Raw genomic sequence first — 24,121 nt, 5'->3', positions numbered from 1 at the left:
CACCACACCTGGCTCTAGGGAACTTTTCTAATCATCTCAGTTCCAGGAACCCCAAAGAACTCAAGAAACCGATACTGCTACTTCAGATTGTACAAATCTTGTATATATGTGTACTTTGCTCTGTGACATATGCAGAGATTTTCATATAGATTCTCAGAGGAAAATTATTTTAGTGTACGTTTTCACTTACAAATTTTCCAAGATATTTTATAAAACTCTTCATCACTGAATTTCTAACCATCCCGTTTTCTTTTCCCACACCAGCCTTTTAAAGCACTTGCTGAATTACTGTATTTGATGGCAGGTTTTTTGTTTTGTTTTGTTTTGTTTTGTTTTGTTTTGTTTTGTTTTTATTACTACCTCAACAAAGCTCTAAGTTCCAATCACGTGGAATCATGATCTTGCTATAATGATAACATCCTAAACCCCTTTCCACTCTGACCTACTTGTTAGTATCAGCTAGGGAACCTTGTCTTCCGGGACTTGTTAATCATTCTATAAATATCCAAGTAAGCAAATGAATTGAGCAACACTATAAAATCCCTTCTTCCGTTCTTCTCTAATTATTTATCAATGAGTGTCGACATCACCTTTCTCGGATCTAACGATAGGTGATTGATTCTTAAGGAAAGGTTAGAATGTATGATCTTGGTTCTATTTCAGGAAATCTGCAATCCCGTGGCATGCACACTCCAATTGTCTGAAATTGTTTTCTTGACCCATATGGCCCTATAATTTTCCACTAAGGAAACAAAATAATATAGTCCTCAGAGCCTACATTTTGAATTCACACATACTTTAGTACCAATCTTAATATTGTTGCATTCCAGCTAGACAAAAACTGAGCAAGTTGTAGAAACTCTTTGAGCCTTGGTCCTGTATTAATTGGTTTTCTGTTACTGGGACAAAATGTTTAAGATCTTCAATTTAGGGACTGGAGAGGTGGCTCAGCAGTTAACTATTTAACAGCAGTTAAGAACTGCCAGAGGACTTGGGTTCAATTCCCAAAACCCACTGGCATCTCACAACTGCCTGTAACCCCAGTTCCAGGATCTGACACCCTCACACAGACATACAGGCAGGCAATACGCCATTGCACATTAAATAAAAATTAAAAAAAAAAACTTTTTTAAAAAGATCAACATAAAAGGAAAAAAGGTTTATTTGGGGTGACAGTTCCTTGGCCCTGTGCTGTAGGCCTGTGGTGGCACAGTGTATCCTGTCAGAAATGTGTATTGAAGGGGGCATTTTTGTCTCATAGAGGCCAGAAAGCAAAGAGTTATTCAGGAAAGAGGTAGGGTCTTATCTCCTTCAACAGCAAACTGTCAAAGACTTAAATTCTTTCCATGTGACCCCAATATCCTAAGGTTTCCAACATCCCCTGGAAGTGTTGCATGCTGGGAGCCAGGCCTGTAATATAGTCTGCTAAGTGAGTATCATAACGCAGATAGTAAATGTGAAGTAAAGAATGCTGAGGGAGGCCTGAGCTCACGGAAATGGTAATGCCAGTGGGGATGATGCTGTTGTGTGAGGATGGCCATAACTACACACTGAAGAATGGCTCCCCGGGACAAAGACCATGTTTAACTCATCTTGAGCATCCTCAGCTGAGGGACCCGAGGACCTGATACATGATACTAACAAGTACTTGTTAAATTGATGACCTACTACCAAGTACAAGATACTAAGAGCTGAATGAAATAGAAAAAAGTAGGGGAGAGAGGATTGCAAAAATCCATGGCGGTAAAAATACAAACTTTACAGAAAAGCAAATCTAGATTTGGATTCTTGCTTTACTGCTTGGAAAACTGTATTATCTTGGACAACGCTCTCTAAACTTCAGCTTCCTCTTCTGTAAAATGTGGCTTGCCTATCTTCCGAACTAAGGGGAAGGTGGAGTGACACCCTGCATGGTAGGCACTCATTGGCTCGCCTGGCGCATGGAGATGATACCGCTTTGGTCCGAGTGCCTTCTTTTGTCAATGTGTACGTTTCGGTGGCACATGCTTCAGGCAAGGAGCTTGACCTGCTGAGTCTGAGAGCAACTGAGCTTTTTAAAAGAGAAATAATGCAGAAACATAGCGCTGAGCTCTGTAACACCACGTGACCATCTCTTCCAAAGGAAGGAGTGTGAGTTTTCAATCTGAGCGCGTGATTGGTGGAAGGCTCTAACGGGGAAATAGAAAACTAACACTTCTCTCTTTTAACCACCCGCTGCACAAACTGTCATGCAAATACTGCCTCTTGCTTTATACAGGACGTTTGTAAACCCTTGTGAGACTTTGTTATCTGCTTGGATTTTCTTCTGTTGTGAAGTGACCGAGTCAAGTAGGTTTGTCTACAAGCCAGCCAAATATTTCCTCTTAAATACTTGTGCTCTGAGTTGAACACACAGCTGCTGTTTAATCACGTTCTTAGTGAGAGTCACCCCACCCTCCAATCCTTTAGTGAACTTTAATGCACTGTATTTGTAGTTTGACATATACAGTGTATTTCTACAGACGCTGAAAATAAGTGGAAGTCTTTCGTCTCCCACAGGTTCCTCCCGGGGGCCCAGTCCCCTAACTATGGGGGCCCAGGACACCCTCCCGGTTGCAGCAGCTTTCACAGAAACTGTCAACGCCTACTTCAAAGGAGCAGATCCAAGCAAGTAAGCCTGGGATGAGGCCTACTGTCTTCTAAAAGCCTGGTTCTATCTAGTGTGTGTGTGTGGGGGGGGGGGGCAGGGGGGGGTGGAGGACACTGTCAGCCCTGCCTTCTGAAAAAGAGTTCTATGGATCAGATCCATAAATCTAAAAATTCTCTGAAATTATATTGCATATCCTTTTTTTTTTCCAAAGACAATCTCACTATGTAGCTAGCTGGTCTGGAGATGGCAACATAGAACAGACTGGCTTTGAACTCACAAAGATCTGCCTCTGCCTCCCATGTTCTGACGTTAAAGACGTATGTGAGCCACATCTTATGTGTGCATTTCTTCACAGAGAGATATACGGCTCTCAGCACTCTGTTCCAATGGGAATCCTGGCTCCAAACTGTTGACAGGAATCATTAATCTACCCTGCACACCAAACACTCTCACCAGACTACTGCCAAGTGTATCATTAATTTAATTCTAGGCCTGAGTCCCATCAATAAACAAAAAGAAACCTAAGTGAGCGATGAATGGCTCTTAGGTCTTTCTTCACTCACAAGAACCGGACTTTAAAAACAAGAAAAACTTACAATCTAGGACAAGAGGAATGTGAAGCATCGGGTGTGCTCACAATTGGCATTACTAATTTTATTAAACAGTGAGAATTAAATACGATTGGAGCAACACATTTAAGTGGGAATTCACCTGGCAACATATGGATCCATTCTCCCCTTCTGAAACATTGTTTCGAAACATCATGACTCTCCTGATACACTCCTAGAAAGCCAAAATAATTAGTAATCCAGCCCCCAAGTCATCCTACCTAGTCACTAGATCTTTCATTCTTCCTGGGTGGCATAGCTTTTTCAACAGCAACTAGGTTTTATTCTAGATCTATAATAATACAAACAAACAAACACTACAAGCCTGGGGTTGATCCAGAGAGGTGGGACATGAGAGAAAGAGAGAATCGGGGAGAAAGGAGAGGGGCTCATATAGGGCACATAAACACTGCCAGCTTAGGCTGACAGATACTTACTACTTAGATATTCGTCCTGTAGACTCTGGTAGAACAACTTGTCCAACTACCTGTTATAGGAGTTGCAAGAGCCACTGGTTGCTGATTGATGCCTTGAACACTGAGACTGATAAGAACTAAGAAAACAGAAGCATATTTATTTTTAAAAATTAATAAAATGTGGAGAGAATGTATAATCTGTGGTGGGGGAATCACACAGCGGGTCCTCTACCTTACCTCCTTACTGGCTTTCATTTATTCACTCACTGATGTATTTAGAGATGTAACTAGTGTTCTCAGCTTCTACTCCGGCCCCTCTGAAGTCCATCTCCGCACAGCACACCACTCCCATGCTCCAAACTCTCATCTGTTCCCAGCGAAAACACTTCCCAGGGATTTCTGAGGTCCTGGGCGCTCTGTGTTCAGTTGATGAAGAACTGCCAGCCACACCCAGTTGCCCCCTCTCTGATCTAGCCTGGATTGTTCCCTCCTTCCTTGTCTATGTACCTCCCTATTCTCTCTACTTCCGCCACATTAGCCTATAGCTGTTTCTCTTCTCTGCCTCATTCTGTCTCCCACTCAGTCTCTCTCTCTCTCTCTCTCTCTCTCTCTCTCTCTCTCTCTCTCTCTCTCTGCTTCACTGAAGTTTTCTCCCATGTACATGAGCAGTTTGACCCCTCACTTTGGGTTTTCAACAAATTTATCAAACAGAATTTCTTATCCAGCCAACAAACAGCAGCCCCCTCCTCTCCCTTTACCCTCCCCACCACCTCTTCCATCCCTCCCTCCCTTTCCCCACCACCTCCATACCCCCTAACACCTCACACATACATTTCCCCCCAGTTTTCCATTGTCTGTCTCTCCCTGTCCACTGGAATGGAGCCTCCAGCAGATGAATTTTGACTCCTTTCTCCATTGCTGTGTCTTCAGCATCCAAACAAGGCTGGGGATGCTCAAGTGACTAAATGATGCTAAATGACTCCCACTGACTCCCTCATCTAACTTCTACCAAACTATTACACTGCACTGTGCCAGACAGGAAGCAATAGGTGAAGACACCTAGGGTGGAAAATAAGGCTTATGTTATGAGATAATCCAGAGTCTGGTGAAGAAGGGGTGTAAATATGATTCGGTGGAAGACAAGACCTTAATATTTTGATTACACATGTTTTTTTTTTTAAATCTGTCCATATATCTAACCTAGAAAAGTGTGAAGAAAGAAGGCTAAGGTGAGGATGGTAAGGATGAGGATGGTAAGGAAGGCTTCAGAAAGGGTCCTTTGAACTGAGTGTTGTAAGAGGGGAAAGACTTTTCATAGTGAATAAGCCCAAGTGGGTTGATTAGGCAGCTCAAGTGTATGCACACAGAGCTTGCTCAGAGGAAGCTGTGTGCAGTTAACAGTGCAGTGCAGTCGCAAGGGAGAGATGTGTTTCTCATGCCCACCCCTTTCTCGAGACTCACACAGTGCCTCACTAGAACAGGCTGCAGATCTGGTAGCCCAGCTAGAGAATTAATTGCTGCCTATGGCAAGAGGGGAGGAAGGGCTGATTTTTTTTAAGCCACACGCCAGGCCACTTGGCTTGGAAATCTCTTCATTCTCTGTAAATGCTTCATGGCTCCAGGCTTCATTTAAGAACGCATTTCTTCCATTTTGCATTATTTTAAATTTTTCATAATTCAGATTCACATTACACATTGATGCTCACATCAAATGCTCATAGGAAAAGTCATTATGGTTAAAAATCTTTTCCTAAAGAAATAAAACCACGTCAAACAATGGAATTTAGTAATCTATATTTACAATAACCTTACATTTTCATTTAGAGAATATAGAGGATATCTAGGCAAAGCAAACTCCATACACTTTCTCTTCAGCACCCTCTACTGACAAAGCTTTACCTGATGCTGTAGGCAAAGAAAAACAATGTTTTTTAATTCTAATTTTCCCAAAGTAGGTAGTAGAGAATGAGTTGGAATTGAGTTTGTAAAATGATTTTATGCTGAAATTGATACTGTGATTCTATATTCAATTTGGAAATACAAAGTGTTGTGATCATAAAAAGAGAAAGCTTTGAGAATATGCTCTGGCGCGGTGTGGGGGAATGTGTGCCCATGCCGAGGCATTCCTTCCCCCTGAGGGACCAGCCACACACTGGTAAAGTATAGAATAGAGTTTATTTAGGGGATGGGGAGGGGAGTTAAGAAAGTAGTAGAGGCAGAGAGAAAGGCAGAGAGAAGAGAATAGAGAAGTGGAGGCCAGCCATGACCACGTTGGGGGGGGGGGTGTATGAGGAGGGAGAAGCGAGATGTAAGAGAGAGCAAGAGCATAAGAGAGAGAGGAGGGGCAAGCAGCCCTTTTTATAGAGGGACAAGCCTACCTGGCTATTGCCAGGTAACTGTGGGGAGGGGAATATCTGGCTGCTGCCAGGTAACTGTAGGGGTGGAGTTTAGACAGAATACCAACACAAAGGACCCATTCCTAAAAGAACTTTGGGAAAGAACAAAGCCAGGAACTGGAGAGATTGCTGAGCAGTTAAAAGCATTTGTTGCTCTTGTAGAGGACTAACTTATTATGTTTAGAGCACCCACATGGTAACTCACAACCACTCTTGACTCCAGTGCTAGGGGACCCAATGGCTTCTCCTGCCCTCAGAGGGCACCAGACACATACGTGTATGAGTGGATAGTAATACATGCAAGCAAAACACACACACAAATAAAGTAAATCTCAAAAAATGTTTTTAAAGAACAAATTTGGAAGACAAATATAATGTGATTTCAAGATTATCATAAAACTATAGTAAACAAGACAGTGTGCTTCAAATAGCAAACAATCTCAATGGAACAAGATAATGGATCCAGCAATGGGCCCCTATCTAGATAACAACTATAAACACAATTTCCAATTTCCTTTAGGAAAGAAAAGATAGAGCTTCCCCAACAACTGGAAGAGGAGAGGTGTAGGGAGAAGAGGAAAGATGAAAAATAAAGAAGGAAATGAAGAACAGAAACCAACTAAGCTCTGCATCTCACACATACAAATATTTACTAAAATGTTTTATGAAGATAAATGACAAAGTAAATGATAGAAATTAGAAGAAAGTACAGGAGATACTCTTTCGGTCTTAGGTTTAGCAAAGACTTCTGAGATAGAACATCAAAAGAATTCCTGAATTCTTGTAATTCTTAAAAAGGAAGTGTAAGTTAAAACCTCCTTGCTCTTCCAAGTGTTCTGAGGCAGGGGAGAGGGTACCAGATCCCCAAATCTGAGAAAAGATTGCAAAGCTGACACCAGATGAACAATATCCTCCTGGAATATCTGAAAGAAAATAACTTGGAATTCAGTAAGAGAAAAAAAAAGTGATTTAAAGACTTGTCAGGGAATCTGGGAAGATCACCTTCAAGTTGCTAAGGACACATCAGCACGGGAAAAGGATCTGAGGGGGGGCCAGCAAGATGACACAGCAGGAAAGAAAGACACCTTTGCCAAACCTGAACATCTCCCAGAAAACCATGTGGCAGAAGGACAGAACCAACTCCTGCAAGTTGACCTCCCCAAAGATGCTCCATAGCATAAATCTTTTTTAAAGATCTTAAGATTCTTAGCCTTTTTTAAAAGTCAAGATAAAATGAAGTCAAACTAAATCTCACTATTCATCAAGTAGTTGAAGGGAAGACAGATTGTACACAGTGCTGGTTAGTATGTGGAAATGCTGACATACACACACAGCTTCATTTTCCATTTTAGAAAACACTTGGGGAGAAAAGAAGGGAAAGAGAGAGGGAAGGGAAGAAGGAAGGAAGGAAGGAAGGAAGGAAGGAAGGAAGGAAGGAAGGAAGGAAGGAAGAAAGGAAGGAAGGAAGGAAGGAAGGAAAGAAGACACAGGAAGAGGGATTAGGGCAAAGAAACAAAGGCAGTTGGACTGTTTCATTAGAAGGTAAGGCTATACCCAACACAAGCCACAGTGATCCCTCCTATTTAGCAAGAAAAATTAGAGCTACTCCCACACAAAGACCTCTGTATACATTGACCACACATTGTGAGAGATGAAGGCTGGAATGAACTCTAATTTTTTCAATGGGTGAATGGATTCATTCTTTTAAAAATATGCTATATTCACTCACCAAGAGGGGAAAAATGAACTACTGATGCACAGAACTGCATGGACAACCATGAAGCTAATTTATCTGGGAAACAGAGTCTGACCCCTCCCTCAAACACAAGTAGGTTAAATGGCATTCTAGAAAGTGCAGAGCAATACAGAGTGATGAAAGTACAGAGAAAGTACCTGGGATTGGGGAGTATAAAGCTGGGCCAGAGAGGTTACAGAAAGTCAGGAAGAAATGTTTGGGGATAATGGAAACATGGTGCTTGGTACTGTGTTGATGTCATAACATGCAAATGCATGAAAGTCTACGTGATGAATAACTACACCGTATCACCTTTATACCTCCAGGAAACCTTCCATGCTATCATCTAACTGGGTTTTAATTTCTATGACTAACTTTAACTGTGACAAAATAGGCAAGTTAATGGACTGAAGAACTAATAAAGTAGATTTTTACCTTGGTACATATAAAGGACCCTGACCATACTACCCAATGAGCTAAAGTACCTCCCAGTGAGCTATGATGATAACATTCAAGGGACCATCTCCAAATACACAAAAATCACAACACTAAATGATTCCATTTGTAAGGTCAACCATTAGATTTCGTGTTGGTCTTCTACAACTCAAACATTTAACAAAACAGCCAGCCTCTTTTGGGCCAACAAGATGGTTTAACTGGCAATGGCTCAGATCCAGGAGGCTGATGATCTGAGCCTATCCCTAGAACCCACATGATGGGAAGAGAAAACCACTCCCCCAAGTTGTCCTCTGACTGCCACACATACGTGTGCATGCACCCACACACAATAAATATGACTTGAGGCCATTTTTTTCTCTTTGCTTGTGACGTCTCAGCAGAGGGGTATATGTTACTTCGCAAAACAGGTAGTCAAGTCCCCTAAAGGTAAGTTGAAACTTCTAGTTCTTGAAGAGGCCACCCGTTTTAGAAACAAACTATATATTTTCTTACAACTATGGCTCTTAAAAAGAAAAAAATCAGGACTGGAGCTCTCAAGCAAGCTAGAAATGACTTGGCGGTAGGAAGCATAACTCTAACTGTGTGGGTGTTATGGTTGTCAGTCAAAGCTCTTCTTCTGCACCGCACTTTGCATCCCAGCGTGCTGACTCTGTTTCTTTCCTCTCATGTGGTTGGTATTTCAGGTGCATTGTTAAGATCACGGGAGAAATGGTGTTGTCCTTCCCTGCTGGTATCACCAGACACTTTGCCAACAACCCATCCCCAGCAGCTCTGACTTTCCGGGTGGTAAATTCCAGCAGGTTAGAGCACGTCCTGCCGAACCCCCAACTTCTCTGCTGGTAAATATGATTCTGTTTACAGTCTTATGATTGTCTTGACGCCCTGAGTACTCTGCTGACAGTACACACATGCCTTCTTGCTATTTAACAGTTGATAAGGGTAGTAGGTGACCAACCCAATAATTGGAAAACTTGTACCAAGACCTTTTTAGATGAAATAATGTTGGAACTGTGGGTCATTCTCCCACATGAATTTGAAAACCTTAACTGTGAAGCACACAACTTTACTATAATGGTCATCTGTTGGCATGTGTCACATCGGAGAAGGCCAGGTGTACTTGTCCCTGTAAGTGCACACCTTTTCATTTTCAGACCTGAAGCGCTGCCTTTATTATATACTTCTGCACATGTGTGCTGCTTCATGGTGGGTGTGACAAAGGTCACTCCTGTCCATCATAGAGTGTGGCTAGTCTAGCTTAAAGTCTCTCTCCAAAGTGGCCACACTCCTCCTTTACAGAGTCTTCCCTTGGACTAGTACTAACATCATGTCCCTCAGCTATGGCAGCCATGATTGCTTTCTTCCCTGACCCCAGCCTGGCTCTGCTCAGTAAATTTTCTACAGCCAACGAACTTGATGAGGTCATAGCTTTTTGCTGTTTGCTCGAAGCTGACCAGTGGCTTCATGTGGCCCATGGCCCAAAATCTCAGCTTGGTGCCATTGTCTCTGAGCATCTACCTAGATCCATGTGTCCTTTCACTAGTCATTCTCCTCATTAGTCCCTGTGTGTCAAAGACGAGTGGAGTCAGGTCTCACTCAAAGCTTGGCATGCTAATTTGCCCCCCCCCCTTCCTATGGCCCTACTTCCTCTCATCTCCTCCATCTCCCCTGATCATCTCCTTGCCCTCTCCCACCCCGTTGACCATCCCCAAAGTAATCCTGTCCCCCTGCCATTCTCCTGGAAAATCCCCATTCTTTTCATTAAAAATTTCCTATCCACGTGTTTGTTCATTCACCCTCCTGTCCCTATGAGATAGCACAATCCAGAGGGCCTGGGACCTGGCTGCCATCCTTCATCCTGGATGAAGAAGCAGCTGCAGGATAGATGAGGCATGTGGTCATTGAACAAGCTGATGAACCCTGTCAAGAATACTGAGCTTTTTAGAGGGCCAAGGCTGCATTCTGCTTTCCTATAAATATGATTACCACCATTAAACTCCAAGACCATCTTGTTTATAAAGCTAGTTGTTGTTGGTTTTTTTTTTTTAATTAGTTCAGCAGTTCACAACCTGTGAGTTCTCCACCATTTGGGTGAGGAGTCAAACAACCCTTTCACAGAGGTCCCCTAAGAATATCAGAAAACACAGATACTTACATTATGGTTCATAACAATAGCAAAGTTACAGTTATGAAGTAGCAACAAAAATAATTGTATGGTTGGGGGTCACAACAACATGAGCAACTGTGTTAAAGGGTTGCAGCATTAGGGAGGTTGAGAACCTCTGAGCTAGATGCTGTTGGGTGAAATCATGCATGCTGGCAGAGGATCTTGGTGACGTTAGCTGTTAGACCAAATCTTCACTTTTTCCATTTTAAGATAAGGACTCACCAAGTACACCAGGCTGGCCTCAGTCTTGGGATCCAAATGCTAGGATTGCAAGTGGGTACTACTGAATCTTTTACCTGGTTAGTTTCTGAAAGCCTCTACTAGTTAAGCCAGTCCAAAGGAAAATCAATTTACCCCCCCTTAGTTGTACTGACTGATAAGTTTGAATAGAAGTAAGATAATGTGGGGAGAGCTGTTAAGTATGGATGAGGAAACAGCTGGTTGTCAGTCTGCTGGGTTAACACACAGGGCCTCTCAGGAATGTTTGACAGCACAGCGGTGCCTCCCTGTGGGAACCCGGCAGCTTATGGGACACCACATCAAACTGCATTATGCCAAAACCACACTGGTGATGCTATCTAGCGCTGACTATCAAAGGCAGATGCAGAAATCAGAGATGGTCTGCTGAGACGTTTCTTGTGCAGGTGACAGTACTGATGAGATGCTGCTCAATTGTTGATTTTTTTTCCCATCTTACTAGTGATAATACACAAAATGATGCCAATACCAAGGAATTCTGGGTAAACATGCCAAATTTGATGACTCACCTAAAGAAAGTCTCTGAACAAAAACCCCAGGCTACATACTATAATGTGGACATGCTCAAATATCAGGTAAGCCGATTGTATGGTCAGGGTTATCTTGTTTCACATTATAAAACTTATATTCTAAATTACCTAATATTGCATAAAAGTACCATTTCTTTTACTATTACTGAAATGTTGTGGTTCTAAAACCGAAGCCTTAAGGAATCATGAGGGGACTAGTGAGGAGACTATTAATCATACCCATAAATACAAAGTGAGATATTTTGTTTTAATTATTATAGAAACATGGCCCCAAAATGAAGTTGAAAATTCACATACATAATTAATAAGTGTTGGAGCTGAAAAATAGGTCAGAGGTTAAGCTAAGCTAAGGAAAGCACTTATTGCTCTTGCAGAAGACACAACTTCAGTTCCAGCTCCCTAGTGGCACACACACATACACATACAAATAATGAATCTATTTTTAAAATGTGATAGGTATTGCTAAGTTAGCTCAGCATAATTGTGGTTACAGCATAAGTGTTCTAATACTTTTAATTTTAAATTATTAAGGATAACTAACCTAGTTTTTTTCTAGGATAATAATTCTAATCATGTAATAGTTCTAATGAAACTTACGCTAAGAAATAATGCAATGATGGAGGAGCCTCTAGCCAAAGGGCTGTTAGCAGCTGATGGGTGCTGAGGGAATGGGGAGAGGTGAATTCTACACTACACACCAGGAACTGATGTCACTGTCCTATGGCAACATTTTATTATTCAAACCTGGCTTTTCTTGTTCTGATTCCCTCACTGTTGGCTCTAACTAGACTGCATAGACTGTAGTTTTCCAGGCAGAGAACCTGGTTCAGGTCCTCTGAACTTAAGGAATCTCAGGGAATCTCCAAGGAAACAGATCTCAAAGGAATAATGACAGTGCCCAGCGTTGTCTGCCTCATTGGTTCATCATGAAGAGCAAACACGACATGCATATTAGCAGTTAACAAGTATCAAGGAGTCGCTCCGATGCTGTATGCTAGACATATGCATACTATGTGCCAGACATGGTGCTGTTCCTCCTTGGACTTTCCTGACAGCCTATGAGCTCTGTTGTTTTTATAATTCCCATTTGGCAGATGAGAAAGCCATTGAGGCTGAGCAGGTTTAGTGATATGCCCAAGATCAATCAGGTTGCTAAGCAACAGAACCAGACTTCATACCCAAGACTGTTCAGTCTTGTGGCCGCAGCTTCTAACCAACATGCTGGCTCACCTTCCTAAGTACAGAAAATGCCTCTGTGGACTTGAACATGCTGTAGGGATTTCCACAGCTGACCTTGTGCATCTAATTGTCACAGTTACCTCAAGGACCCAACACTCCCACCCGTACGCCACCTGTCACCTGCGCGTCACCACCCTTTCTCTGGGATCCCATTTGTGAGCATCACAAACAATAGTGTGACATTTGGATTTGTAAGCCCAGACCAGTGGGAGCCAACCACAGCCTCTGGTTTTAGATCAACAGTTGAGACTTACGCGTTCTCTCTCCTGTCCTTTGGCAAGGTGTCTGCCCAGGGCATTCAGTCCACACCTCTGAACTTGGCAGTAAACTGGCGCTGTGAGCCTGCAAGCACTGACCTGCGCATAGACTATAAGTACAACACGGATGCCATGTCCACTGCAGTGGCCCTCAACAACGTACAGTTCCTGGTTCCCATAGACGGAGGAGTGACCAAGCTTCAGGCTGTGCTTCCTCCAGCAGTCTGGTAAAAAGCTTCACTTTCCCCTCCCCCTGCTCTGTCCTCTAAAGGGACTCCTGCTTAAGGGACTGTAGAGTTTTTAGCACCAGGCTTCACTGTGGGAAGAGACCTCAGAGGGCCAGTCCGAGGACTTGGGTGGAAACGGATAACTACTACAGATCAGTTGAGCGGAAAAGGCTTTAGTCAGGGGAGTCTGATGTTTAGCTTACCATGCAAGCATGGAGCAGAGGCTTCCCTCTGGATCTCAGCTGAAAGTGAGTGTTTCCCAGTGCACTGCAGAATGTACAGGGCCTGGGGAAGGAGAGGAGTTGGCTACCAGGAAAATCAGGTTGGTTTGCCTCCTAACAGTTTGATTCCCAGGATCAGAAAACACACCTGGCCTAACTCCTTCTCAACACACACACACTGGGGCCCAGGCTGGACCCTGTGTTTGAAGATTCTTTCCATCCCAGCTGCTGGCTAGGGAAACAGGTTCATCAGCCTCCTCTGCCTCCCAAACCTGAGCCTCCCTTGGAGCTAGAACCTTAACTGCAGGAGAGTCTGGGGAATGCAGTGTTCCATTGAGCCCCTAAACTGTAGAAAGGCTCGCTGGTGGGAATCAGATGGGACTTGAGGAAATCACTGAGTGCTAGAATCATCTCTAATGGGGGGATATGGAGGACTTCAGGTTTTTCACAAGTACCAGCAAGATGTAGAGTACTTCTTTAAAACTAATGTGGGGGACTAGAGAGATGGCTCAGCAGTTAAGAGCACTGGTTGCCCTTCCAGAAGTCCTGAGTTCAATTCCCAGCAACCACATAATGTCTCACAAGCATCTATAATAGGATCCCATGCCCCCTTCTGTCATGCAGGTGTACATGCAAACAGAGCATTCATATACTTTAATAAATTAATATTTAAAAAATAAAACAAATGTGAGCTAGCGCTAACCAGCATTTGCAGTGAAAATTACCTAAACACCACAATTACCAACCGCTTCTCATCTGCTTTCTGGGTAGATGTATTGTAAGGTCTGTGTACCCTCTGTTTGTCTCACATTGCTGTGGTTCCTTAGAATAAGGAAATGGAAGCACATTATGCACGCATGGGAACAGATACAGTTAGGCAGAGCTAAACGTTTGGAGTCTGTTCTAGTTTAGCACTATCTGGAACTGTGACATCTGTTGGGCAAATTCTTGGTGTGTGAGAAAGCTCTTCCTTTTATTTTGTAGGAATGCTGAACAACAAAGAATATTATGGAAGATTCCCGATATCTCCCAGAAGTCAGAAAATGGAGGTAATTGTAATCACGGGCTTAAATCTGACATAACTTACAGGTATTGGCCAACTATGAACCCAAAGCCACGTACCCCTAGAAGCAAGCAGAATGCTTTGTTAGTCTTTCTTTACTTACTAACATCTATCAAAGCAAGTGGCTTTTAGCAGACCTTCCTCTCTCCTTTCCCACCAAGCCCTCAACTCCCATGTAGACCACGGCATGTGTCCGCCCTGTGTCATGTCCCCATAGATGCTTTTCTTTCTCCCTCTGATGTAAATCACAGGCTGGAAAGGATGTAGCCATCCTTGTAGCATGTCACAAATTTCAAAGTACCGCTCTGCTGACGTGCCCCGACCAGCTGCTCAGGCTCCTCAAAGATGCTTTGCTCACTCTCATTTTGCAAACGAAGAATCCGCTGCTTCCTCGGCTGCCCAGTCTTGCACAGTTCACCTCAAGTGTGACTTCAAAGTTGCATGGAGAGTGCTGCCAACTGCTGTCTTGCGGTAACGCTCTTCTTTTAAAGGCGTAGGTTCTTTACTGGCGAGATTTCAATTATCCGAAGGCCCGAGCAAACCTTCCCCACTGGTTGTGCAGTTCACGAGTGAAGGAAGTACTCTCTCTGGCTGTGACATTGAGCTTGTTGGAGCTGGCTATCGGTTTTCACTCATTAAGAAGAGGTTTGCTGCAGGTATGTGGTTAGCTGTCCCTCCTTGAGCAGGAACTGGCTGTGATTTCTCTGCCTCCTCACAGCTCCTATCCCCACAGCCCATTAGAGAGCAAACTGATCATTGAATTAAGTACAGATGAACTGGCAATTCCAGCACAAAGGTTCTGGCTGCTTGTGCTGGGTCTGTTTCTCGTGGTGGGCTGAGCCACCATTCCCACCTGGTTGATCTGTATATTGATTGAAGTCAGTGGGATAAGTCCTGCCACTGTATAGCCAAATAAGATTGGCAGACTAAGTTTTGACTTGAACATGTATTTTTGAAACAGGAAAGAAAGAATAAAAATGTGTGGCGTACCTAAGGCAGGGGGGCATTAGATTCCTAGGAAGGGTTTTTGGTTTTTTTCCACGTACCTAACTTTTGAAATTTAGACAGGCTAAGCTAAGGCCCTGGGAAGATCTGATTTTTTTTTTTTTTTTTTTTTTACTTTAAAAGCAACCTTTAATGTGTCTATGAGATGGCTCAGCAAGTTAAAGGCACTGACCTGACCATGTGAGCCTGAAAGCATGGGTTAGGTCCCAATGTGTAAGGAGAGAAAGCAACTTAAAATAGTTGTCCTCTGACCTCCCCATGTGTGCTGCCTCATACATTCTCACACACACACACACATCATTATACACATACTATAATAATTCTTTTTAAAAAATAAGAATATGTGTAGTTTTTGAGTTGGTGAAAAGGTGCTTGCCACCAAGCCCGAATTTGACTCCTTAGAAGTTGAGATGATGGAAGAAAAAAACCAGCAACCACAAGTTGTCCTCTAACTCCCACACTGCGCCAAAGTATACACATTCTCCCTCCCTCCCCACCCCCAACAGGAAGGTAGATAGGTAGATAGATAGATAGATAGATAGATAGATAGATAGATAGATAGACAGACGATAGATAAATGCCAAAGTATATACATTCTCCCTCCCTCCCCACCCCCAACAGGAAGGTAGATAGATAGATAGATAGATAGATAGATAGATAGATAGATAGACAGACAGACGATAGATAAATGCCAAAGTATATACATTCTCCCTCCCTCCCCATCCCCAACAGGAAGATAGATAGATAGATAGATAGATAGATAGATAGATAGATAGACAGACAGACAGACAGACGATAGATAAATATCTAGTCTATAGATATGAACTGTTTGCCCAGGAACCAGGTATGGCACAAACAAGAGTGTATAGAGGGCAGGACCTCCCCAGAAATAGCGACTGGGCTTGTCAGTGGCTGGCACCGGTAGAGCCTTACACATTTGAAGCCAATATATTACCACTCCCCTCCTGCTCCTCTGGGACCTGGTTTCTATGCCTGCTGTTCTGATGTAATTCATTATTCATTATATCCCTTTCATTCTCAAATGAACTAAGTCCAAAATAAACATGAGCAGCTTCTCATATTCGGGGACAAACCCCTGACCCACCTGAGCAGGATCCAGAATGCTTGGCAAACTGTCTGCAGAAATAGAAATGGTGACTTTGGATGTGGAGAACTAAGAAACCTGAAAACCTCACCGCATCGTAGGAGCGCGGCACTCCGAGCCTGCAGGGTTTGGTTCTGAGGTAGAGCAGGAACAATAGATCATCCATAGAGCTTGTGGATGACATATTGATCTGTGATCTTGTTTTGCAGGAAAGTACTTGGCAGATAACTAATAAAAGGTCATGCAAGGATTTGGAAGATCCATGCCCCGGAGAACTGTTGTTTGAGAGACATGTTTTAATCTGGCTTGATGAACACAAACCGATGTCCGTACTTGGGGGTCTGTCAGCTGGAAGGTCCTGGCTTTCAGCAGTGACTTCCGGCACCCAGTACTGTGCTGCTCAGTTCTGCAGTATTTACTTATAGGTGTAATATTTGTTAATGGTTTTAAAATGTAATTATTGTATTTGTAAACTGTACCTTCATTCCAGTAAGGCAGTTAGACACTTGGGTTTTAGCATTTTCCATTCCTGAAACGGATGTAATTTAAACTGTGGTATGTAAATTTAATAGTAGTACTGTTGAACGGCACAATGCTTACAGAGATACAGCGCATTTTGTCAATATATAAAATTTAAATATGATGTTGATAGTTATCATAAAGGGGGTGCCACACATCGAGAACCTTAAACAGAACCAGAAACAAAACACGCAGCCTACTTTCCTTCACTCTTTACTATGTTTCCCTCTAGTGCTAAAAAAAACTTCTAGCTTCAGTTTAGTGGGTTAAATTCACACACTATCTCAGAGAAAAGAAAATTCTAAAGTTACAGCATATTCAAAGAGAAACAGTAATTACCACTTTTTAAAGAGCTTTTTTTTCAAACTGCAAATTTCATAAAAATGCAAACTGTGTAAACAGGGCCTCTTATTTTTATAACTTGTGTAAAAAGGGAAAAGCAATTCATATTTAAAGTTTAAGTATATTAAATTATATCCAAGAGGGCAGAGGTTGCTGAAGTCCGACCTGACCCCTAGCCCCTTCTGTGCCGTTTAGCAAATGTGGAGATTGCTAAGTCATCGGATTAAAGCCAACATGATTTTTAAAGTTTCGAGACTTTCTGTAGCTGAACTGGTTAAAACTTTTGCACAATTGCTCGGGACAGAGGGGCCTCCCTCGTCCAGCATCCAGGGGTGGGTACCTCGTTTCTTCTTTACTCATGAGAATCAAAACACAGAGAAGGATGGAGGAAAACAAATAGTCCCCTGGTCCATCCAAAAGGAGAATTCTAAACTTATCTTTTACATCTTTGGGGGAAGGAAGAAATAAACTTTATAAATGAAATTCTATTCACCTTGTTATGAATATTTTTGGATGATTTTAAGATTCATCATATACAACTGTGAATCTTTGCCGCTCTTGGGGAATTGAAAGCAGAGCCAGAGACGGGACAGTGGCTTTGAACATAGTAAATGCCACAGTTCTGGGAGTGGGGACGGTGTCTGCCCCACCGGAGGGGAATCAAAGCAGTGTCGTGTGAGGCCTAAAGAAGACGTCTTCCAGTAAACCACAAGTTATTTTAAACAGAAAAGTTCCTGTTTGGGGCTCTCCTACTGAGTTGGCATGTGTAGCATTGGCTGCTGAATCACATTTTGTATCCACTCGAATCTGACAAGGAGTGGTCAGCTCCTTTTCAATTTTAGAATCAAATTAAAAATGTTTTAAGTCTTACTTCAACAGTGAGATTGTGGTTGGCAGTTGTTTCTAGTGAGCTCTGTAGCTTTATTTATGTTCTCTTCGATCAACGCTTGCTCCCGAAAGGATGTCCAAGAGGATTTTTACCTGCAAACAATTCATCTATTTAAAATAGGCTCCTGCCTAATTCCCCAAAGCAGTCCGGCTTTGAAGGTTTTTTTGAACAAACTAATTTGTTGACCAAAAAGTTTGGCTTTGAAACCGAAATATAGAAATAAAATGTAAAATTTAAATCTAATGGAACAAGTGGAAATGAAAACATTTAAACCAATGGAGAGTACGAAGCAGAAAAAAAAATGAAGCTTATCTAAAATGTGATTATACAATGTTTTTAAGTAGTCAGTTCATGGAAAAATATTGAATATTAACACAAAGCATATTAAAAATATGTAAATATTACTGTTTCTCATGTCTTTCTCTTTATAGCTTATTTTGTGAAGTTTTAGAACTAATTGGTCATGAAATATGCAGTGTTTCTTTCCAAAGAATAATTTTGTTGATATTGTAAAAATGTAATTAAAGATAGAGATTTGAGTAGTCTCTAACATTATTCAAATGTTTCCTGGAACCAAATTGGAAACTATGAAGAAATCTTGTAATCCCTTAATTGACTATTGTGAAATGAAACGACAGTTGGTGATCTCAAAATTAAGACTTGAAAATTCAGAGCTTCAGTGGGGAATGGCTGAGTGGGTCAAATAACAACAGTTGCTCATATCAGAGATGGAGATGTCAGTGCTGTTTGGTTTTAAGCTTGTGCAATTTCATCTCCTGGTGAAGCTCTGTGTGCAGCACTATAGGATAAAAATTCGTATTCTGAGACGAGGTCCAAGACTAGGCAGGCCAGGTCTCAGTTATCAGTGTCAGTCGGGTCAGGTTCCCTTTTGTTCAAACAAAATGGGTTAGCTCATAGACAGATGGTTGGCAGGACAGTAAGCTAAATTAAGACAAAATTCTAGTTAGAGAGCAATTTCCTAAACACTCTGACCTTTAAGGCTGATAGAAAGTGTGCATGTTTTATTTTGGTGACATGGAAAGTATGTATTCCTCTTCAAACAAATCCCATATTTTTATGAAATTCTCAAAAATAAATTCCTGTTTAAACTAGTTTCCATTTTATCATAATGGGAACTTGCAACTGCTAATCTAAAACTCTCTGAGATCCACCGACAGCTCAAAAGAGCGTTCCCTGTATGCTATTTGGGACGCCGCTTGCCTCGAAAGCCTGTTCCTGTGCAAAGGGTGACTGGAAAGTCCAAGAGCAGCTGCTTGTGCATTTCGACAGTTTGTATACTTCTCCCCTGTCTCAGTCTGCAAAGTATCAGAGCCGTCCTCACACACATTTGCACCTTTAATTCTTCTTTAGAAGGAAGCAAACCTACCTTTGCTCTGCCAGCGATACCGGATGGGCAAACGCAGATGTGCCCCTGCCTTCTTCTCACCTTTATGGTGAGAGTGGATCCATATGCAATTTTCACGTTTTCCTTAATGGGACGTCTAATTTTTTCTTTCTAACAAGCTTGTGCCTAGAACCCTATATAGCAGAATGTTGCCGAGCAGGGAAAGGGCTTCTCCAGATCCGGAAACATTGCATTACAATATGTAAATGATTCCAAAGTAACTTCTAACCCTGAAGACTTACACTTCTACTTAACCCAGATAAACTACCTTTCGAGACTCTAAGAACATGTGTAATCATAGTGATTAGCTGCTACACAATAAAAAATAGCAAAATGGCTGTACAGTACGGTGTACTGTGAGCGCTCCTGGGCTGCCAGACACTGCAGATATCACTGCATTCTACCTTAGACTCCAAAATGGCACAAAGCCTTTTCAGTCTGTGTTTTCCCAGCGGTGGTATTGAGGCTTGGGTTGATTCATTTCCCCCCAAAGTGCCATCACAGCTGGTAACGACCTCAATTATCCTGACAATAGAATGGGTACCTTGCTGTTTCACCTGGTTCATTTTGATAAAACCATCAACTTGAATGTCAAGATAAATGGCACTCTGTAAAGTCTGTATTGAAAGTGTTAAAGAGGAACTTGATAAGATATCATTTTAAAAGAACGGATGTTTCTCTTCAAAGGATGAACTGTGAGACCCCTTGTTTCCAACCAGTCATAGTAGAGTAATGATTTAAGTTGAGGCCCTGTTATACGTTCAGAACCTAGCCAGACTGCAGTGAGTACCAGCAAGTCTTTAGCAATCTCTAGGGATAACACTTGGGAATCTATACATTGAGAGGTTCCCAAAAGCTGAGCATTGCATTGTGGCCCTAATAATTCTCTAGAGCGCTTTTTACTGCTCACATTATAGTGGACTTAAGCATTTAATTTCTAAGATAAATGCTATTTTTCTAGTGTTTTCTCCCAACTCAGTCCAATTAATAGTAGCTCCTGGCTTGCAAGAGACACTCAGACAGTAACCCTGGAACCTGACTTTATCTCACAAACTCTTGGCTTTCCGAGAAGAATTTTACCAATGTTTGCTTTGCTTTGTCTTTTCCTCAAACCAGTTCCAGGTCGCCAGAGAAAGTTGAATGATGGCAATATATGCAAATATCCACTAGAAAGAGAGAGATTAGAGAGAGAGAGAGAGAGAGAGAGAGAGAGAGAGAGAGAGAAAATATGTTAGAGATTTCTCTTCCCCCAAAGAGGATGTATTTTGCAAAATCCCAGTCGAATATATTTATTTTGTCATGTGATCTTTTTCTGTTGAATTACTTCTAAAACCTAAAATAGAGGGGTTTTTTAGTGACATCAGTGTGGGCCAGAATATAGCTTAGAAACTTACTATAAGGAAATGTGATGTTCCCATGATGCCCCTCCTGACGTTCACCTTAACCAATGAGTCAAATTGTTAGTGTAAATACCTAAATCAAGTCACATGGCACTGATTAAGGAGACTCTCATAACGAACCTCCACGCTCATTCCTGAATTGATCTCAGCTCTATTGGGCTTGCCCTCCTCCTTGACCTTTTTGCTTGTGTTATGTTGGTTTCATTTCTTCGTTTGGCACACAGTGGAGAACACAACTCTCTCGCTTCTGATTTCACTATGGCTTCTCTCATGTTTCCTGTTAATCCATAGACTGAGGAGGAGGAATGAGACCAGACTGCTCTCTTTACATCTTCAAATATTAAAAAGGAACAAACAAAAAGTACTGGCCTTCTTCACCCATCACTGCTCTGGGGCTGTGCTATCTAGAGTAAGCCAGAGACACATTGTTAATGTCCAACTGAAATAACGTTCCTTCTTGAAACACTGTCAACTCTTAGGATCAGCCTTGTAGACTGGTCCCATGTGTAGTTCCTGTTTTCTATCCTAAATGGGTAGTGCCAGGGCGGGGAGGGGGATGGTTTGTGTGTGACAGATTGTGGACATGTATCATGGATATAATAATTTATTCTCCAAACTGAACTTCTGGCTTCCTCCCTTTATTCCCGGAGTACATTTAGCCTGTGCTAAACACATCTTTAGCCTCATAAGAAAAAGAGCTTTCAGTACAAAGCCAGTGCAGATTAAAGTGACCCTTAATGCTGTTTTAAAGAAAAAGTGGTATATTTGATACTACGTCCACCAGTATTTTCCAAATCATGTTTGATTTATTAGCACAAGCAAATATTCATTGTGTTCTGAAACAACACAATGTGTCACAGCTGTCTCTCTTTAGATATGGGCAATAACTTTCAAAGTCCTCATGAAACTTAGAGTGTCCCTAAACTGGTAAGGGTATTTTTAAGTATAAGAGTAGCCCTTTAAAAACTTTAGGAAACGCCGTGTCTAATTATAATTCACAGCTCCATCGAAGGATATGTAAATCAAATTATATAAGAAAGATAATTGTAGCTCTAAGGGAATTTTGCCCATTGGAAGTGAGTTGTTATGTGTGCTTACTAATATCTTTCAGTGAGTTTTAATTTTATTTTCTAAAGAACTCTTAACCCCACATGGAAATTGTTTCACGTTTTAAAGATTTGAATCTCTGATCAATACTTCAAGCCCCTATTGTTGAAAGGTTCCACATCCTTGGAGTAATTGACACTAGTGAAGACTCTTCAGTTATCATGGCAGAATCCTGTTAGAGCCATGCTGATCGTAGTTTTACATAACTTTTGGACTGCTATGAAAACATTTTAGTTAGAACCAAATGTAGTGCACTGTTTTCTCAGCATAGATTCAGAGGACTAACCCTGAGGTAGGCTTTGGTTTTTTGTTGTTGTTGTTGAGGTTTGTTTTGGTTTGGTTTGGTTTTGGTTCTTTATTTTTTTTTTTTTTACTTTTTAAAAAAATAATCATTTTTTACATAAAATCACATTTAAAAGATGTTTATTTAAAATTGTTTGTAGCAGACAGAAATGACATTTATGTTTTCTGAACATAATTCAAAACCTTTAATCCCCTCAGAGTCTGTGAGTTATTACCTGAAAGACAAGCTACCCATAAATTCCCTGCTTCCTAGACTAAGCGCATATTAATTCCACCTGACTCAGCCAACTTCATTATCTTATTGGCATCTTTTCTGGCAAAATGAATCTCATTTATCCATCATCACCTTAAGCTAGTTAAAATAATAAACGGCAAGACTGTCTCAGACCATCAATACCTGGTGTTTTTCTTAGGAGTGGCTGGGATGACATTTCTTAGAGCTGCATTGACTCCACAGGTCGGTGTTTAATTACTGCTTTTTAAAATGAACATGCATGGAAGAGATGGATGCCTCTCCCTCTATCTTCCTACCCCTTCCATCCTCCTGCATCCTCCTCCCATCTCCCCTCACACACACCCCCACCCCACTTGGCCCCTTAACTCAGGCAAAGGGATCTGGATAGTTGCTGTTGATAGTTGTTTTTGGAAACCAGCAGGAGCTGCAGCGGTAACACTAGAGCCCTCCCTACCAGCAGAGGAGGAATTTCCAGGGCTGATTTTAGGCTGTTTGAACACTATTGTGTTTCAAATGAAAAGGTTTTCTCATTAGTTTTTCCCTTGTTTAGGGCAAAACCTCTCTGAATGAAGTGACCAGTTTGAATCATCATTTCCTAACAAGTGGCAGTGTAAGCCATTTGGGTTTTACTGTTAACAATAAGAAACTAGGAAAGGCATCACCGAGAAATGTTGCTGTGTTTCTAACTTAGAGTTACGCAATCCATCGGGTCAGTGAAGATGTTTATCAGTGTGTACTTTGACCTGGTAGTGGCCTTTATTTCAGATTATCTGTGACCCATGTAGCAATGTACACTGACTCTCTGTATAATCCTCTGCTACATGTACCATCGCACAAAACATCTCGGGCATCAAATATTCACAGAAGAAACGGTGTGTTCAGATACTCAAGTATATTTAAATTTTAGTCAGAAAGTCAGTGCCTCGTCTTTCTTCCTTCCTGCTCATTTCAACAGTGTGTGACTTACTGCCTCAGTATGGCTTACTGCTTCCTGTGAGCTCAGCCCAGCAGCAGCAGAGGCTTGCTCCCTCTGACGACCCACCGCTGTGAGCTCTCTACAGGGCAAGCAGGACAGAAATGTGGCTGAACTGATTGAAGATAATAATCATGAGACTATCACCATATCACTCACCTTATGAGTTAGTAAAAGTGTGGATATCATTTTTTGTAACTGGTGATTTTTATAAATGCCCTTGCCTTCATAGTCCTTCCAGTCACCCATCTCACAAAATCTTGAATATGCAATTATTCTTCATGACACATTATTGCAAATAGGATTCCCATTTGAAAATGCAGTTTAATGTAAGTTGTTATTGAAATGTGATTTTTTTTCCTGGAAAATAAATGAAAAAATATGAAAATAAACCAAGCTGTGAACCTTTTATTTCCTGCACCTTAAATTTTTACCTACATTTCTGAAAAATGTAATTCCATAATTAGGGAAACGATGGTAGACCCAAGGTCTAGCAAAGGTAAGAGCTTTCAAGTGGGGGGAATTCAATTCCATGCTTTGACTAAAGACCCAAGCATGTTACATCATAGTTGTAAATATCCTCATAAAAACAAAAATAAAATAATATAATATAAAATAAAATAAAATGAATAGCAG

General features: G+C 41.6%; 1 protein-coding gene across 20 annotated transcripts in view; it reads left to right on the top strand.

Moving 5' to 3' along the window:
* The window catches only part of Sgip1 (SH3GL interacting endocytic adaptor 1), a 209,652-nt gene extending 185,785 nt beyond the window's left edge, over positions 1-23,867 (top strand). For all 20 annotated transcript variants that reach the window (XM_085839154.1, XM_085839147.1, XM_085839157.1 and 17 more), the window contains 7 exons: positions 2,539-2,650; positions 8,927-9,082; positions 11,108-11,240; positions 12,716-12,918; positions 14,124-14,188; positions 14,694-14,858; positions 16,522-23,867. In XM_085839154.1, coding sequence (XP_085695280.1) covers positions 2,539-2,650; positions 8,927-9,082; positions 11,108-11,240; positions 12,716-12,918; positions 14,124-14,188; positions 14,694-14,858; positions 16,522-16,544 — 857 coding nt within the window. In that variant the 3' untranslated portion in view covers positions 16,545-23,867. The remainder of the gene's footprint in view (positions 1-2,538; positions 2,651-8,926; positions 9,083-11,107; positions 11,241-12,715; positions 12,919-14,123; positions 14,189-14,693; positions 14,859-16,521) is intronic.
* Positions 23,868-24,121: the final 254 nt, after the last annotated feature.

This window comes from Mus caroli, unplaced genomic scaffold, assembly GCF_978045245.1.
Source record: "Mus caroli unplaced genomic scaffold, Mus_caroli_1 scaffold_6, whole genome shotgun sequence".
Lineage (NCBI taxonomy): Eukaryota > Metazoa > Chordata > Mammalia > Rodentia > Muridae > Mus > Mus caroli.
Note: the sequence above shows the minus strand (reverse complement) of the source record. Positions and strands in the feature narration are given on the sequence as shown.